The sequence below is a fragment of the Hyperoodon ampullatus genome (genome assembly GCF_949752795.1).
Source record: "Hyperoodon ampullatus genome assembly, chromosome: 13".
Classification (NCBI taxonomy): Eukaryota; Metazoa; Chordata; class Mammalia; order Artiodactyla; family Ziphiidae; genus Hyperoodon; species Hyperoodon ampullatus.
In genome coordinates, this window is record NC_136926.1 from 29,650,369 (window position 1) to 29,669,035 (window position 18,667).

The 18,667-nt window shown below is 49.0% G+C and overlaps 2 protein-coding genes across 2 annotated transcripts in view; both read right to left on the reverse strand.

The window, feature by feature from the left end:
• Positions 1-2,416: 2,416 nt before the first annotated feature.
• GNAL (G protein subunit alpha L) overlaps positions 2,417-18,667 on the reverse strand; it is a gene marked incomplete at both ends in the record, with an annotated part of 68,262 nt that continues 52,011 nt past the window's right edge. The window contains 7 exons of the mRNA XM_079717622.1: positions 2,417-2,563; positions 3,038-3,105; positions 4,342-4,472; positions 5,227-5,347; positions 5,604-5,662; positions 6,095-6,168; positions 7,142-7,196. Of these exons, the coding sequence (XP_079573748.1) occupies positions 2,417-2,563; positions 3,038-3,105; positions 4,342-4,472; positions 5,227-5,347; positions 5,604-5,662; positions 6,095-6,168; positions 7,142-7,196 (655 nt within the window). The remainder of the gene's footprint in view (positions 2,564-3,037; positions 3,106-4,341; positions 4,473-5,226; positions 5,348-5,603; positions 5,663-6,094; positions 6,169-7,141; positions 7,197-18,667) is intronic.
• Positions 14,659-16,169, reverse strand: CHMP1B (charged multivesicular body protein 1B; the record flags this gene model as incomplete). Its single annotated transcript, XM_079717437.1, has 1 exon — positions 14,659-16,169. The coding sequence occupies one exon, from the start codon at positions 16,167-16,169 to the stop codon at positions 15,570-15,572; it is 600 nt and encodes a 199-aa protein (XP_079573563.1). The 3' UTR covers positions 14,659-15,569.

Below are 18,667 nucleotides of genomic sequence, written 5' to 3' on the forward strand. Positions count from 1 at the left end.
AACTTCAGGCAGTGCCTACGGAGGGCGAGACCAAAGTGGGCCATGGGCACAGCTCGTAGGATCTGGGTTGCTGGTGCAAAGTCCTGCAGAATCAATAGTTGATTGTGCTGTTCTCACGCTGTGAAAATGGGACTTGTCTCTACAGCAGGTCTGTCTTCTCGTTTTATCAAATATATGTGTAATCAAAGATTGTGTCTGTACAGTGTGTAAAAGCTATGAATGTCATCACTTGCATGCACTAGACAGACTTCCTTCCCCAAGATGGAGGGTGAGCTGTTCACAAATGCTGGGTTTGCTTCTGTCCTCCTATGAGTAGTTCTCAAGTTCTTATATTTTATAAAGCTGTATACTTAAAATAAAATACAGATGCTACGAGCAGGAATACACTGTTCTCAAGACTTTTGTATTTCTGTGCTAAATTTATGGAATCAGATTTTTATTAATTAATTAATTTTTTTTGGCTGTGCCACGCGGCATGCAGGATCTTAGTTCCCTGACCAGGGATCAAACGTGTGCCCCCTGCAGTGGAAGCACAGAGTCTTGACCACTGTTACTGCCAGGGAAGTCCCTGGAATCAGATTTTTAGATGAGTGTAATTTTCTCTCCAGCAGACCAAGTTGTTAAATTTGAATTGAATGCCTGTCAGTGATCAAAAGAAACTTGAAAAATGGACCAGGAAGAGGCTTTTGGTATTTAAAAATAAATATGCCGTGGTAATTTTAAACCGGATAAAATGTATTCTTTTTGTGTTTTTTTCCCTAAGAGTCTGGCTCTTCAATCAGACTTTTAAGTAGGAAGTTTAGTTACAGCGGAATTGTTGAATAATAATGCATGTAAAAATATACAACTTCATTTTTTTTGGGTGTATGTGTGGGGCTGTAGCTCTTCAGATTTTCATGTTTTACTTTGAAAATGCAATGGAAACTGAAAATCATTTCCACTTTATATGTCTCAGTTCAACTGAGAGTTTTATGAAATAATCAAGGATGACAGGAACAGGAATTCGATGATAATGAAATAAAAAAATGTGATGGTGCATTGTCTGTAAAGTTGTCATCCTTTATTTCATGGAAGAGCAGTATTTAAATGTGGATGAATTTACAAAGGATTATAAGATGCTGATTTATAGAGTAAACTTAAAAATATTAAAGACTAAAAGACGAAATGGGAGTTAATGCAGTAACGCAGGCTAGGCTGCCCCATCTCTGCATTTGTGTCATTGAAATATAACCTTGGACAATTTAAAAGATTGTCTTTGACCTGAGAAAACCGCCCTCAAGGCCATGGATACGCGAGAACGGCTTTCGAGGTCTTGAGCTGGATGTAACTCATGAGGCTGCATTTGCAAGTCTAGGTTGAGAAACAGCCATGTATTTTGACTTTGTATTTCAAATAAAGGTTTTGTAATGTTTCTTCTTCAAAAGGCAAATCACATTCTATCCTTTGATTCTCCAAGGCCAGAGACAAGCCTGGAACCCTTGTCTTCTCGCTCTTTGTTTACTATGAGACCTGTGGTCAAGTAAGTGGTTCAAAAACTTTGACTAAGGGAATGGGTGACCTTGGAAAAGTCTTTAAATTGCCAGATAATTGAGAAACATGTTTTCTGGAGAGAAAAAACATCCTCGGTTCCCCGAAAGAAGCTTGTGATGTGGCTGTGGCATTTTGTGAAATGTGGATGATTAACGTGTATCATTTATATTTATATAAATTTATATATATATGTGTATTTATCAAGGAGTATTGTTAAAAAGTACCAACCTGATAAAATACCCTAAACTCTCTATACACCATTCACTCCCTTTCTCAGAGCAAGCGGCAGTATGATGACAGCTGTTCAGCACAACAGAAACACGTTTCTTTTACAGGGACAGCCATAGTCAAGGCACGGAGATCTACAGGGATTTTCCTTGAGTAGTTATACAAAATAATATTACATTTCGTGGTCTGTACAGTGTAATAAACCAGCAGTAAAACAACAAAAAGAACCTATGAAAGGAGGCCGTTGCCTGAGCAGCGTGAGTCTGGGGACCATCGTGGACGGGACACATGTGGCCAGAGCGAGGGGGGGTTTCTGCTGAGGTGTGGATGGTCAGAGGGGCTCTGACACAGAGGCTGAGGCCAGCCGCCCCTGGAGACAGGACTGAAGGGGGTTCTGTCCCCACTGTGGCTTGGGGACTCCTCTGAGTCGTGGGCCCATGGGGTCAGAAGGGCGACGCCCCGTCACGCTTGGGCCAGTGCATCTCCCCATCTGCCAAGTTCTCCACAAGTCGGGGCTCCCTCACCCCCACACAGACCGGGGCGGGGAGGTGGGGGCAGAGGTGGCCAGGGGCCCGGCGGTCACGAGAGCCCACACGGTGGACGGGGACTCGCTGCTCTGTGCCGGGCGGCCCTGGGACGCGGGGCGGGGCTGGGGGGCTCACAGGAGCTCGTACTGCTTGAGGTGCATCCGCTGGATGATGTCCCTGCAGTCGTTGAAGACGCGGCGGATGTTCTCTGTGTCCACGGCACACGTGAAGTGGGGGTAGCAGTAGTGCTTGCCGTCACCCGTGGCTGTGCTGATGCGCTGCGGAGACGCAGCCCGTCAGCTCCAGGGGACCGAGGGCCAGGGGCGGGGGCGTCTGTGTCAGGGCTGAGCTCCCCAGATCTCACTTTTTATGTAAGTTTGAAATCATCTCAAAATACAGAGTTTTTTCAAAAAAGGAACGTCTGAACCTGAGCAGGTCCGTTTCCACGTGACCCTTGAGCTGAGGAGAGGCCACACCCTGCATCCCACTGAAAGGCAACACGCAAGTGGGGTCGGTCATCTCAGTGCCGCCCTGGGGCCTGTACCCTGCCCATTCCTGCTGGGAAGCTGTGTGACCTGAGGTCGGAAGTCCGACCTCCCTGAGCCTCCGTGTGCTCAGCTATGAGATGAGGGAACAACACCTTCCCATCCCTCATTGTTTGGGGGAGATTAAATAAGCTCGTGAGAGACTAAGTGCAAAGAGCAGGGTCACCCTAAGGTGGCAGGACAGCAAAGGGCAAGGAAAATGCTCACCAAGAACAGATCCCGGATGAAGAACTTAGCTCTTGTGACTTTGGGATCTTCTCCTGCATCTGGTGTCGCTGTAGAAAATCAAAGGGAATTTTATTTAAGTGACATGACACACAGATACAGCTGGATGGAGGCTGTGCACACAGAGCACGGAAGCACACGGGCCATGCAGCCAAAGACTTGAAACGTGACCATCGTCTCTCTCCTCCTCCCAGGTCACTTTGACTTCAACAGTGGTTTGTGTTTGGTGCAGGGTGAACAGCTTCTACTCACGTCAGATGAAGCGTCTCACTGACCGGTGAGCCGGCCCCCAGTCGCGTGCACCTGGTGAACCGTCCTGCAGGGAGGGCTGCCAGCTCATCCTGAGACTTTTCCCAGGAAAAATGCTGACCATACAGGGTAAGGGGAGAGATGGGCTGGTTCCCAGGAAAGGTCAGAGCAGGCCCAGCTGCTGCGGGGTGGGTGGCATGGGGGCTGGGGTGCTCCCAGATGGCGGCTGCTACCCGGGCCCAGGAAGCACCCCGCCAGGCTGGCTGAGGTTGGTGCAAAGACCGAGATAGGTTTCTTAACTTCTAACTGAAGTTTCTGGGAGAGCCCCCTTCATCCTGCTTTATCCAGTTTGGGATTAAACCTTGAGGAGTGGGGTTATTTTGACATAAGCACATCCCTCCTTGGAGACTCTGGTGGCCCAGGAAACTCAAAACCCAAGAGCAGCCACTGGAAATGGGTCCCGACTCCTCCAGGTTTGCCAGACGGGACCTTCCCGTCTTCAGCACTGAAATTCCCACGTCCCAGGAGCCTCACAGCCTCCCGGGACGGCTGGTCACCCGATGAAGTCACCGTGCTGTGGCCAAAGTCATCGCTGGGGACAGAGGCCTCAACACGATGGTCCGCAGCGGGCGGCTCAGGACAGAGGTCACTGCTGGCCCGTCCCTGCGGGCCCGGCTGGAGTGGCTCAGACAGCGACTTCCCTGTCAGTCACTGTGCAGGGTCAGCAGGCAGGTCCAGGCGGACCGACTGACACGGGGCCCCGGGAGGCAGAGCTTCCCCGCAAACCCCGCATTCACGTCGAGCTGCCCTTCCTCCTCCTGCTCAGCGTGGACCAAGCTGAACTCTGAAAATTTTACAAACGGGACCCTAAGGACATTTTAATACTCTAGAAGCCAAGGGTGGGGCAGGAGTCAAGAAGATTGATCTAAATTAACTGAGTTTCCTAGATCCATCAGAACCGTAGGAATTGCAGTTACAGGGCTACTGAAAGAACAGTTCTTTCCCTTAATCACAACATACTTGTTTTGGAATCTTACCGTCTTCAGGAACAGTATAATTTGCATACTCTGGGAAGTAGTCTTCAATCTTTGATTTCCCTGCCAACACTTTTTCTGCCAGCATATCCTGTTTGTTCAAGAACAAGATGATGGAAATGGTCCGTAACCACCTGGAAAGGAGCAGGAAACACACAGGTGTGGGTCCACTGCCTGAGCAGGCACCTCTGTCGCAGGCATTATCCATGGAGAGGACAACATGCTGCCCTCCGGACGAGGCGCCGGGCTTGGGATTATTTGATGCCCCGGAACCTCAGCCCCCACTCCATCTGCACACAAGACTCCCTCATAAGGATAAACTCTCAGGACGGGGATTCAGCTCCACGGGGCTGTACTGGCGCCAAAGCCAAGGTTCACGTCAGGAATAAATACGCTCGGGTTTGTGTGGTGTAATTTACTAGTAAAGGGTCAGAAAAGCGGGAGAAGTTAAAGCTCTCACGACAACAGAAACAGAACAGATGGTCACGCAGGGCATCTGCGGATCTTGGGCGAGGAGCTGCGTGTTGAGGGTCTGGGTGGGGACTTGTCACTTCGCTGACAAGTTGAGGGAGGGGCTCAGGGGTCATCGAGTCATGAGCGGATGTTTTAAATGGGCGCTTTTTGCATTTTAAAAACCAAACAAAACCAATTTTGAACCGTATATAACCTTAGGCTTCCAAAACAGAGATCTGGATTTTCCTGACAAAGTCCCATCAGCTTCACACCCCCATCTTAAGTAAGTCTCTACATTAAATGGGCTGAAAGAGGCTTCTTATGGTTTTAGAAGATTTATCACAAGGAAGGACTGCATCAGAGAACAAAGATGAAAGCAAGCCGAGAGGCATTATTTTTAAACCCAGCGGGAGACCGAGTTTACTGTCTTGTCACCTGTTGTTCCAGATGCTCTCAAAAAGGTCCAGGGACTCCCGCAGGCGGTTGGTATTGTTATCTTCCCGGATCACCATGTTGTAACTGCTGCAGGCGGCCACGTAGATGATGGCGGTGACGTCTGGGTGGGAGGAGTGGGGGAGGCACCTTGGTTATTTAGAGCAGTTACGGCCACCCATGTCCGGGGAGAGCTCCCTTGTGATCGCAGGATTGACCCGGGGCCCCCAAACTAGCAGAGACAGTGTGACCCCAGGATGCTTAACTTCCGTATTCATGGGACTAGGGCACTTGATAGGTGAGCGGGTTGAAAACTACTGAAACAGTAGCAGGAGGGAGTGTGGGTTTGTCCCCATTTTCTTGAGAGAGGGAGAAATCACCGTTGAAGCACTGGATCCATTTTCTTCTCTCGTCCCTCTGGCCTCCGACATCAAACATGCTGGGGGAGAACATGGGTTGGGGGGTGCCGTTAGCCGGGGGTGGGAGGACATCCGTCCTTTTCTCTCCCCCTCCTCCTGGCCCGTGGCTCTGCTCCCCAGGTGACCTCGCACACGGGCCCAGCGGGGCCTCCCCAGTCTGGCCCAGATGGGTGTCCACACCCTGGTATTTCTCTGAGCCCCGGCCCTTAGCCCTGTGATCAGTGGCCGCTTGGCTCTCTTTCCCCCTGGGCAGCCCCTTGCCTGCGTCCTCCTCCTCTGCACCTGCCTGAGGCCACCGGGCTCCAGTGCCTCACTTCCCTGCACTGACACCTGCGCTTGTGGGCACGCACGTGGGTTTGCAGCACTGTAGGCCCGGGATTGCCTGGTATCCAGGCTGCTTCCCTGACCCCAGGCCTGGGGGCCCCGCGGGAGAGTCCTGCCCACACGCTTACTGGAAGTTGACTTTGTCCACTTGGAATCGTGTCTCGAAAATCCCTGACGTCAGAACTCTGCACCTGAGGAGGTCCTGGAGGCAGAGAAGAGAGAAGCAAACAAGTGACCCCTGTCCTCAGGACAGCCCGGGGCAGCCAAAGGTTGCGAGTGTCCCAAACAGCAATTCCCTCCATCGGAAAAGAAACAGGACTTAAAAACTCAGACAAGGGCTTCCCTGGTGGTGCAGTGGTTGAGAGTCCGCCTGCCGATGCAGGGGACACGGGTTCGTGCCCCGGTCCGGGAGGATCCCACGTGCCGCGGAGCGGCTGGGCCCGTAAGCCATGGCCGCTGAGCCTGTGCATCCGGAGCCTGTGCTCCGCAACGGGAGAGGCCACAACAGTGAGAGGCCCGCGTACCGCGGGGAAAAAAAAAAAAAAAAAAAACCAGACAAATGCTCTCGGTCTCACTCCCCGGAGAAAGTCACAGTTAATGTACTGGTTTGGTCTTGGAGACTTGATGGCTCTGCTTTTATTTCCTTTAGAAGCTTCTCGTAATCACTCCTGAGTGTTCCCTACTGACACCATGTCCCCAGCAACCCGCCAGTGTCTGGGGAGAGGCGCCTGTCCCGCCAGCTGCCGCTCTGGATCAGACTCTCTCTCCTCTCACAGTTCTAGTCTCTAAGGTAAAAGATGATGAGAAAGCCATACAGTTTCACAAGGCTGACACCTCTGCTGGCCTGTCAGGTGTCAGGGTGTCTTTCCTGGTCACCAGATCCATTAGGACGTAAATCGGCCACCGCAGTGACTCTGGAAGTGGAGGGTGGTGGCCCCTCTGAGCCCGATGAGAAGTGTGAGAACAGACTTCAGGGGCAGGCTCAAGGCCAGGGTAACTGAGCTCCCAGGGTCGGCCTCGTAGAGGGATGGACTCCAGGGGACGACCAGGAGCTCAGACCTCTGGGGGTGGGGGGTGCAGGGAGCCTCCCGGAGGGGCACGGCTGGGCCCCGAGGGTACAGAGACCCTCCAGTGTCCCCCGGTTCGGGCGGTGGTCGCGGCTCAACCCCACCTACCTGGTCCGTAGGCGTGTAGTCCACCAGGCTGACGCTGTCAATTCTCTCCAGGAAGCTGAAAAGAAAGCCAGATGTGCTTGGGGCTGCTCTGGGGACGCCTCTGGGCTGGCGGGCCGAGTCCAGGGGGACGGGGCAGCCACGGGCCAGCAGGTTGCCACATTCTTCCTGGACACGTGTCTCCCCAGCAGATGAGAGTCCTGAGGGTCCTGATCCGTCGCTGTGGGGGAGCGGGGCTCCAGGCCTTTACCCTCCCTTGACAGGTTTTACATGTATTTGTCTTTCTGTTTATCGTCTGTCTCCCTCCAAATGTGGGACCCACAGGGCAGATCTGGCTTGTTGGCCGGGTTTCCCCAGAGCCTGTGGGGCAGCCCAGCCCCTGCATATTTGTGGGATGAAGTGAGCAGGGGGCTGTGAGGCCCAGCCTGCAACTGACACAGGAAGGCACAGCACTGGTTAACCAGTGAGCAAAGGACCACTTCCCGAGGGGTGGGGGCAGCAGAGTGTGTGAGGAGCGGGCGGGGCTCTGAGTGCGCCGGTGGGGCTCTCCAGCTGGGGGGTCCCTGTGGCTGAGGTGGGGCTCCGGCCCTGGGGAGAGTGGATGTGACCTGGATCAGGCGGACTCGGCCGGAGTCCCTGCCTGGACAGCTCGGGGTCCACTGTTCTGTATCTGGAGTAAAGTCATGGTGGGCCTTCCTCCCAGCCTGTGTGCCTGTGAGCTTCTGCACGGTGAGGGGGGAGCACCTCCCCACCTCCACCCAGCCCCCCTCCCCAGCCAGCACTGCAGGCCCTTGAGCTGCTCACAGGAGGAGGTGGGAGTGCAGAAGACCCCGGAGGAGCCACAGGAGGGGACCCCTGAGAGCTGAGTCTGGTTTGAAAACCACAGTGCACTCTGGCCCAGTCCTTGCCGGCCTTGCATTTGGTGGAGTGGAGGGCACCTCAAAGTCCACCCCGACCATCTAGCAGGAGAGGAAAGGGGCAAGAAGACTTGAGTCTGTGATAAAGAGGGAGGGGTGTCTGTCGAGGTGGGGAGGGACTCTGGACTACAGCCCAGAAACCTGGGGGCTCCGGTGGGGACATGAGCCGCCCCCCTTCCCTGTGTATGGATGTAATAATTTGAAGCAGAAGTGGTCTGTCCTCTCGGCAGGGACATCTAATATGAGAAGGTGATACAGACACTGATCATCTCCTATCGAAAGGGCTGGAAGGAACTGAAAATCAAACCAAATATGAAGGCTTCAGCTCTGGTTAGAGGGTAGGAGGCACCCGATTTCAAACGGGATGCAGACAGGGTGGAGGGGGTGGGTGAATCTATTCAGATGGTAATAACCGGTTAAGTAGAAACAATGAAGTGTGGTTATTAACAAAAAAGACATCAGAAGTTGTTGAAAGATCAGAGACTGCCTTCCCGAGGACGCGTGGGAGTACCTTCCTGACCACTTCCTGACCGCGACTAAGGAAAGATATACCATCTGTCCCCACCCCTGAGCCCGGGGTGAGTGTCCAGGGTTCCTTCCAGCTCTGGTACTTAACCACCTGAGACCTGACCGGCATCAGTGAACATTTCCCAGAGCATCTTCTGAATTGGTACTGTTGGTGAATAGTCCTCTGAGTTCATGGATTTCAAGTTTGTGCAATGGAAGTAAAATGTGAAAATTCCCCGGATGTGAATGTTTCCCTGGACATTTGAGAGCCTCTCTAAGGAGTAAAGGCTAGCAGTTGATTTCTGCCAGACTTTTGACTTAATCTTTGGTTCAACTGGTGTATTTCCCACATGTTGTAGTAGGACTTCTTCAAAATGGGGCTCTTAAGATAATATATAGAGAGAGGAGTTTTAAAAGGATCTTCCAAATCATGCACAGAATTTTGTATGACTAAAATTTAAAAGGTTGTCTCCCTAAATACGCCACTGCGTGTTATGCCAAAAAATTAACAAGAGCTAAGAATTCCACTTGTAGACCATTCACTCCCACTAGATAAAGAGTCATAGGACAATAACAAAATACAATTATAGAAAGTTGCCCCCCGGACTTCCCCGGTGGTCCAGTGGTTAAGACTCTGTGCTCCCACTGCAGGGGCCTGGGTTTGATCCCTGGTTGGGGAACTAGAGCCCACATGCCGCAACTAAGACCGGGTGCAGCCAAATAAATAAGTAAATAAATAAATATTAAAAAGAAATGTCACCCCCACCCCCACCCTTATGGTCACTTTAAGAAAAGCAGTTAAAAAGCAATTTACTTTGATTGCTCTTCACTGTTTCCTGCTACAGCTGAGGATATTTGTGTTTACAGAAGTGTCTGATGCCCCCTGCTTGACATTGGCACGAAACAGCAATTCACTGTTCATTTCTCATCTGTCTGCCACCCCAGTAACTCGAAACTGCAGGGTTCTTGTGGGCCAGGGGCGGGGGTTGAGGAGGAATGGTGAAAAGATGAAGCTATCCTGTTATATGCCTTTGAACAACTGGATCTCAGGAAAAGCACCATCGACATTTAATTAAAATGATTTCTTTTATGAAAAATGCAGCAAGTCGGAGCTGTGTCAAGCCAAGTGTCAACTACAAATTGGCATTTTCCATTGGCACTTGCCATCTACCTCTACAAGGATTAACTCTTGTGCTGCTGCAGCTGCTGACTTTCAACACCCCCTGAAAGGAGTTCTGGTGGACAGCAAAAATGAGGCACTCTGTCCTCCAGGAAAAACTGGCAGAACAGGTCTTCAGAGAGTTAGATGTTTTCAGAAGCCGATTTTATGAGCCCAATTCTTGTATCTGTTCATATCTAGAAAAGCACTAAAATCCTTCATGGTGACGACTGCTCCTCGTGACTAGCAGAAACCTTCTGCAAAATAGTATGTGCTCAGTTGCATGTATTCCCCTTTCACCAAAATCACATATATACTGACCTTCCCCCCCGCCTCTTTGGAGCAGTTTCTCAGAGCTATCTGGGATGCTGTCTCCCGGGCTGTAGTCCTCATTTTGCCCCAAATAAAACAACTCGCAACTCTCATGTTGTGCATTTTCTTAAATCGACACAAGTAAAACCCTTTTCTCAGTGTCTTACTGAAATTCACTTCATGATGATGTAAAAAATTTGATGTAAAAAATACTGGAGGAAAATGTTAGCAGTAGTGACAGAGCATCAGCCTGATCTAATGCGCAGCAGGGCTGAGATCCAGGCCACGTCAGAGGCGGTCCTCGGACCAGAGCCCGGGCATCGGGATTGCGGCTGAGCCAGAGCCGGGGTGGATGAGTGGCCCACGTGCCCTTGGATGTCTGAGAAGCATCATGCCTTTTCCACCCCTGCCCTGGCCTGTCCTCTCCTGTCACCTGGATGGCACACCTGCTGACTCACATCCTGTTCCCGCCCTCAGAGTGAAGTCCACCCTGAATCTGGCATCTGAGCCCTTTGCAATGCATCCCATCTCTTCCTTGTTCTTCTTGATGTCAAACCCTCCACTCCAGTCAAATCCCCATGTAGTTTTTGGCTTTTCAGACCTTTGTGTAATCCCCACTTTTTTTTCTTTGAAGCCTCAGATTGAACCCAACCTCTTCTAAGAAGCCAATTCTATGGAACAGAATTGAGAGCCCAGAAACAAACCCACACACATATGGACAACTGATTTATGGCAAAGGAGCAAAGAACATACAGTGGAGAAAGGATGGTCTCTTCCATAACTGGTGTTGGGGAAGCTGGACAGCTACATGGAAAATAATCACACTGGACCACTACCTCACACCCTACATAAAAATCAAACTCAAAATGGATTAAAGACTTGAATGCAAGACCTGAAACCATAGAATTCCTAGAAGAAAACATAGGCAGTATGCTCCTTGACATTGGTCCTAGCAGTATCTTTCTAGATATGTCTCCTCAGGCAAGGGAAACAAAAGCAAAAATAAACAAATGGGACTGCATCAAGCTAAAAAGATTCTGCACAGCAAAGGAAACCAGCAACAAAACAAGAAGACAACCTACCAACTGGGAGAAGGTATTTGTAAATCATATATCTGATAAGGGGTTAATATCCACACTATATAAAGAACTCACATGACTCAATAACAAAAAAACAACATGATTTAAAAATGGGCAGAAGTGCTGAAGAGACATTTTTCCAAAGAAGACATACAGGTGGCCAACAGGCACATGAAAAGATGCTCACCACTGCTAACCATCCAAAAAACCACAATGAGATTATCACCTCACACCTGTTAGGATGGCTGTTATCAAAGGCAAGTAATAACAAGTGTTGGTGAGGGTGTGGAGAAAAGGGAGCCCTTGTACACTGTTGATGGGAATGTAAATTGGTGCAGCCACTGTGGAAAACAGTATGGATACTCCTCAAAAAATTAAAAACAGAACAACTACTTATTGACCCACAATTCCACTCCTAGGTATTTATCCAAAGAAAATAGAAACACTAATTCCAGAATATCTGCACCCCAATGTTTATAGCAGCATTACTTACGATAGCTGAGATATGGAAACAACCTTAAGTGTCCATCGACAGATGAATGGATAAAGAAGATATGAGATATATATATATATATATATACATATATACACACACACACACACACACACACAGAGGAATATTATTCAACCACACAAAGAAGGAAATCTTGCCATTTGTGACAACACAGATGGACCTTGAGGGTATTATGCTAAGTGAAGTAAGGCAGATGGTGAAAGAAAATACAGTATGATTTCACTCATGCGTGGACTATAAAAAAAACAATCAAACAAAACCCCAAAATAAATGAACAGGCCAAACCAAATAAAAACAAACACGTAGATACACAGAACAGAGTAGTGGTTACCAGAGGGGGAGAGGCAGGGGGAGGGGGAAATGGGTGAAGGGGATCGACTGGCTGGAAATGAAATTTTTGGTGGCAAGCTTGCTGTAGTGTGTACACAATTAGAATGTTGTAAACATGAAACTTATGTGTCATAAGCCAGTGCTGCTTCAAAAAAAAAAAAAAAAAAAGAAAAAAGAAACCAGTTTTAGGACACTATAATCCCATCCTCCATGTAGTTTGTTTCATGATTTGATTAGCTCGGAACACACCTTACATCGTGATTTCCCCCCTTGTATAAGTTGAGTTATAAAACACACGGGACATTACTCATCTTGATGACTCTGTCGCACCTGTGTACACTTGTGTATTTTCCTCTTTTTGCTTGTGCCTTATCTACCTAACTCCACTGAGGACCGTTTAAGGCAGAAGCATGTCTTTATTTCTAGAAAGAAGCCCCAGACAGCCAGCATCTGACACACCTCACTCTAAATCTTTTACTGTATTCAGCTGTTCTCAACAAACACTGCTGAATTGTTTGTCCTGACACCATTCAGGAGGGATGGAGGATGTACAAACCCTAAAGAGCAGGAGCAAATACCTCAGTTTGGAGAAGCACGATGAAGGAAGAGGACAGGGTGGTCCTGAGGGTACATCTGGGCTCTGCTGAGGGCCCCCGCACCCACTGTGATGCTGTCACTGGGGAGCTCTGGGCGTGGTCACGAGTGACAGCACCCAAGGGAGATCTGCATTCACACCTACTGAGCTGGGTATACCACCTGATGCCCAGGAACCATGACTGAGATGCACTGGTCCTGCCCCACATGGAACCTACTATCTGGTTGTGGGAAAACAAACCCCGGTACACCAGGCAGGCACTGTCTCATTCCAACCAGTTGATTAAAAGAAAAAAGAGATGGGGACCTGCTCATCAGTTTGTTCAATGACCACAGGCTCACAGCTTTTTGCCAACAGCACCCGAGGTCCTGAGCTTTGGATTTTGGCTACGGAAATGCCTCCAAGAGGGTGTCATGCCTGTTGCAGAGGAGGAATCTAGGACATGAGGTGCCTCACTTCTGCTCAATGAGGTGCAGTTGTCTGGCTGACCCTGAGATCACGTTCAGTGAATAAGGTTGTCAGATGGGCGCTTACTTTAGGTGGCACCTTTCCAAATCGAAGACAGCAGGGTGGGCACATGGCACCCTCATCTGAAAGGCACACACACATTAAGGCTCCTTCAGGAAGAAGCACCTGTAGTAAGAAAGGTCTCCAATAGTGCAGTTATCATCTGAACTGAAATAAACTAAATAGTTCCTAAAGTAACCTTAAAAGTTTATTCTAAATCCATTTGGAAACTGTGAATTTGAAGGCAGAAAAATACAAAGGAGAAATAAGAGCAAAAATTATACTAGTAGTTGCATGGAAGATGAACCATTTCCTTGGTATGTTTGAGCTGGATCCTTTTGGAAATTCTCTCTTTAGCCTAGGCAAGTTTCAGTATGAGGAAGAACCTTGTTGCCATGAAGAAACTATTACAGTAAAGAAATAACAACTTGGGCTTCTAGAAATATGCATGCAAACAAATTCAGGTGCTAAAGGTAAGTCTGGAAAAATACTATGCTTTCTGAACCAAATCAACCTCTGAATTCTTTTTCCTTAAATAGCTTTGTAAACAGGATGTACAGTAAGTATGCAATAACATGCAGTTTAAAATGATTTATTTGACAAACTTCTGTGGTTCATATTCCAGCATTTCATCAACTGCAAAACTGAGGAAATAATTCATGGGCCTGGTATGCTTTTGAAAATATTTGTTTCATAAAAATGTACATTCATATACTTTGAAATGAACATATTTTAAGAAAGTTCAAGCATATATAAGCATTGTTTAATCTCACAAAATATATTAGTTTTGTTGGGAATTATCTGCACTATAAAAGGGTCCTCAATTTACCAAAGGATCAACACCAAGCTATTATTTAAGTTGTAATGATGTTTTCAGTCTAAAGAGGGGTTAGGACTCATGCTGTGCTCACACACAGCTGCCTCTGGGCAACCTTGTGGATGAGGAGACACCAAAAGGGACTAGTTCTAGAAAGAGGATTTGGGGCAGACGACTGGCAGGTGTCCCTTACAGAAGACTTTGGAACAACATCCAGTCAGACATAATGACACTTATATACGAGGGTCAGTCCTTATCTGCACACAACTCTTCATTTTTTTTTCCCCCTTAATACACACACATTCATACAGGAGGACATGTTGTAACAGTGAATACTTGGTTCTCAATCTTTCAAAGGGCTTGGAAGAGTCCCTTTAATTATTTTCTGAAATACTTGAATTCTCTCCAGTGAAGGGAAGAGGGAATTTAAAATATCCTTAAGTGTTTAACTTAGATTAATATGCTCGCCAAGGCAAAAGCAAGTTGCTGTTCTCCATGTTTTGCGGTTCTGAGAAAGTGGTAGCTACAGGCTCTGCTTTTTCACTTTTACTTTACACACCACCATTCCAGAAAGATGGAAGGCAGCACATCTGGGCTCTGGCCTGAGAGGGTCGAGCCTACCGTCTGACCCTGCATCTGTCCTTCCCAGACTTCCAGGCGGCTGCATGTATGTGTAAGGGATTTGCATGGCTAAGCCAAACACTCCAACTTGTATTTCCGAGGTTTTAAAAGAGCTGTTGCTCTTAAGACAAGATAATAAATGCAAATAATTAGAACCTAAAATGCAGTTCTAATTTTATTTCTATTTTTGATTAAAATCAAAACAAAACCTACATACACACAGTCCCAGGGCTTTCTCAAACCAATCAATGGTTCTTTGGCAACGTCAGAGTAATGTGACTGTCGTGCTAATTGCCATACTTTAAAAGAAGTCTAATTAAATAGGAAAATAACTAGAAACGTGAGAGAGAAGTTCACTTGGAAAAAACTGTCTTACTAACGTTAAACCTTGTAAATCTTAAAACCATAAATGAACACTTTTCTCTTATGATAAATGGAAGTTACATGGCATTTTTTCCAGTTATAAAAGACAACTACCATAAGAAAAATTTATAGGACGTAAACAGTAACTGAACATTATGCAGGAAAGTCGTAAAGTAATTTTAGTGTAAGTTATGAGAACAGATGAATAGTCACCTTTAGTCTGGATCTGATGACAATAAACAAAGGATACACAGAATAGCACTGCCCATGAAATAAATCTCTTAATGAGGTGTTGATAGCGCTGTAATCAACCTAAGTAATCACCTCCCCTCAACTCTAGATATTATCGACTGCACAAAATTAAAAAGAAAACCTTCAATTCTGGTAATTCGGGCAGAATACTGAATGCACGGGAACTAGAGTTTTGACCAAATTTTTGAGAAAGATTCATATACACCAAATTAAGCAGATCTGTTAAAAGGCAGCTATAAAAATACACATGATAACAAGCTATACAGAACTTTCAAATCCATTTAAGAGTGGAGAAGGCCTGGGACGTCTTCGTGTATCTGGAGAGCACTGTAAAACCCAAAGGCAGAAGCATCTTGAGTAAGAGCAGTTCAGCATTCCGGCCGGTTCCGTGTTTCTAGCGTAGAGTATCCGTCTTCGAAGGTGGCTGCGGCCGGGACGCCTGAGAGCGGGTTCCGCGGTCACACTTGGTCCCGCAGGCGGGCCAGCCTCTGGGACAGTTCGTCCTGCTCGGCCGAGGCCACGCTCGTGCCCACGGAGCCGGTCTGGCCCTGCGGCAGCTCCATGTTGAGGTCGAGGCCGGCCTCGTCTGCCATTTCTTGCAGCAGCATATCCACCTGGCCCTGGGGAGTGGTCAGCGTCGTCGTACTGCTCATCGTGTCCTCCATCTGCTGCGTCTGCACGTCCAGCGTCTCGAACTGGTGCTCGAACTTGTCCATCAGGGCGGAGATCTTCTCGAGATTCATGGTCTTCAACGTCGCGTCCATCGACTTAACCACACCGGCCATCGACTTGGTCACCTTGCCCATCGTCACGGCCGTCTGGACCCTGGCGGCCACCGCGTCCACCCGCGCGCTCATCCTCAGGAAATTCACCGCCTGGTTCTTCTGGCGAATCGCGTTCTCGGCGTGAATCCTCGCAACTTCCATGTTGCCCTTCTGAATGGCCTTTTTAATCTTGGCCTTTTCGGCCTTTTCCTCCTTGTCGCATTTTTTGGCACTCCTGCCCAGTTCTTTGGCCGCGAACTTTAGGTTGAACAGGTGTTTCTCCATGTTGGACATGATCGGACGGCTCCCGGGGGTCGGCGGCCGGGGCCGAGGTGGAAGCCAGAGGAGGTACGAAAAGAACGACCGCTCCCGGCCGCCGCTCCTTTGTTTTGGTCCCACTTCCCGTTTCTGCCGCACGCGACGCAGACCGTGACGTCATCGCTCGGCGCCGGGAGCGGGGCCGGCGGGGCGCACGGCGTAGGGGGCGTGGCTCCCGGACCTGGACCAGGCACACCTGGTCCCAGGGGGCCAAATGGTGCATCGCTGACCGCGGCCCCTCTGACCCCCGCGCTCGCCGTCTGCACCGAGTTCCCCTCCCCCGCACCAGTTGTTAAAGTACTGAAGCATTAGTAAATTCACGGAAATGCGTGTCCACACACTTTCGTAGGCACGGACAGGACTGTCTGGAGCTGCACATAAAAACTGTCCAACCTTGGTGGCCTGAGGTGTCCGGCCAGAGGTTGGAAACCAGGAAGCTGTCCTGAGGTTAGTAGACCTCAGCCTTCTCCATCTGCTCTGGCAACTTCTACTTTCTCAGGGGAACGTGGACCGTTAAGAATTAAAAGTACGAAACAGAAAAAGTTGTATCACTGACCTGCGCCACGGTCTTTGAGGACAATCTGGTTGCAGCCTGTGACATCGTTTTACTGCAGTGGGTGAAAATACCTTCTGGTCCGTGGACCACCTCGTCTATGCTGTGGCTGAAGGTCGGCTTGTAGACGAGTTGCCAGCAACTCCAAACATACAAAAATCCTTGTGTGGTTTAGTAATAAAAGACCCATCTTTTGCTGACATGATTCTGTTTGATATTTTATAAATATCCAAGGAACTTCACTCACATTTCATTTTGACACGAAACTGTCATTTTAAATTATGCAGGCAGAGGATGGTGAAGTACTGGGACCCACACCCACTGGCGTAGATCAAAACTGTCACTATGTATTATACCCTTTAGAAGTGCAGGCTTTCAGATGGCAGCAGACTGTGCTGTGGCTTTTTTCTTTTAGGAAGATTCCTCCCGTACAGCAATAACAACATAGCAGGGCCCCACCTGCCCTAAGGAGCTAGGCTGAAAATGAACTCTGAGAGTAATTCTGTTTGAGAAAGTTTTAATCCAAAGTCTCACCATCCCTTTGGGCCTCGTGTGATAGTTTGCCAGTGGTGCTGTTGCACATGCATTTTCCTAAAACCCAGCTCTGGTTATATCACTCTCTTGCTCCAAAACCTGAGCAGAAAGGCACGCGGCGAACACGGTCCCCACCCTCCCTTTTCTTTCCCTCCCCACGCAGTCAAGCCAGACTGAGCTTGGAGGCTGAACACCATTTGTGTCACTTGGTCAGTGTGGATGAGGAGGGATGGTCCTCCGGACACTGTCCCCACTCCCTGGGCTTCTAGCCGTCGCATCTCTGCCTGTTGTGATCCTGTCCCCTTACCCCGCACAGCACACATGTCAGACTGCCTGGCACGGGGTCCGGGTACCTATTATATTACGAACTGCATGGAGGCAGAGAACAGTCTTATTCCTCCCCCCCCCAACCCCGTGGAACCCAGCACACGCTCTGCAAACAGCAGGCACTGAACCCAGTAAGGTTTTGCTGAGTTGAACTGTGGCTGAGAGGGGCTAAGACGTTACCCTCGTCAGCAGCTTAGCCAAGATTATTATTTTTCCCTAAAGCAGAACTCTTGCTTCACATGAGACATTCCTAGAAACAGAATATAAAAGACCAATAAAGGGAAGAAATCTGTTTAAAGTGGGGCTTAGAGGGCCCCACCCCCTCCACTGCTCACCCACTTTCCCCCCCACCCCCGCCCTTTCTTTTGGGTCCCTTGCAGTCAGCAAGCCAGTTCCTTGACCATTACCCATGGCCTGTTCCATTAGGTGACAGGGTTTGGAATATAAGCATGAGAAACCTTGACAGATTATGAGGATAATGACAACTAACATATTAAGTCCTGATGTGCTGGGTTGTTCTGGCCAGTTTGCATGAATTGACCCATGTCATCCTCACAAACCCTAGGAGGTAGACGCTGTTAACACCTCCATCCTACAGGCCAGGGAACTGAAGCACAGCACGCTAAGCCACTGGCTGGGTCCACAGCTGCTGAGTGTGAGGAATGGGATTCCAGGGCTGCAGTGGGACAAGTAAGAAACAATGGGGGATGCAGTAAGTTAACATGGGATCCAGTGGAGTTATCATTTCTACTTAAAGGAAGAGGTTGATGCAGCAGGAGTTGTTCTGAGACAGCTGAGGACTGGACTGACCACGAGGTTAACAGGAGCTAAGGAGGGCTGCTCAGAGAAGTTGACAGCCCCTGAGGCTACGCTTGCTGCCCGAGGCGGGTCTCCTCTGGTTGCTGGGCAGCCTGGACTCCAGACTCCAGCTGAGGACTCCAGAGGTCTGGGCAGACTGGATGCCGAGGGGAGGCTGACCTTGCCGTGGGCCCTGCTTCCCAGGCCCGGCCCTCTGCTTTCTTCTCTGACACCCCAGCCACCCCACTGTGCTCAGTATGAC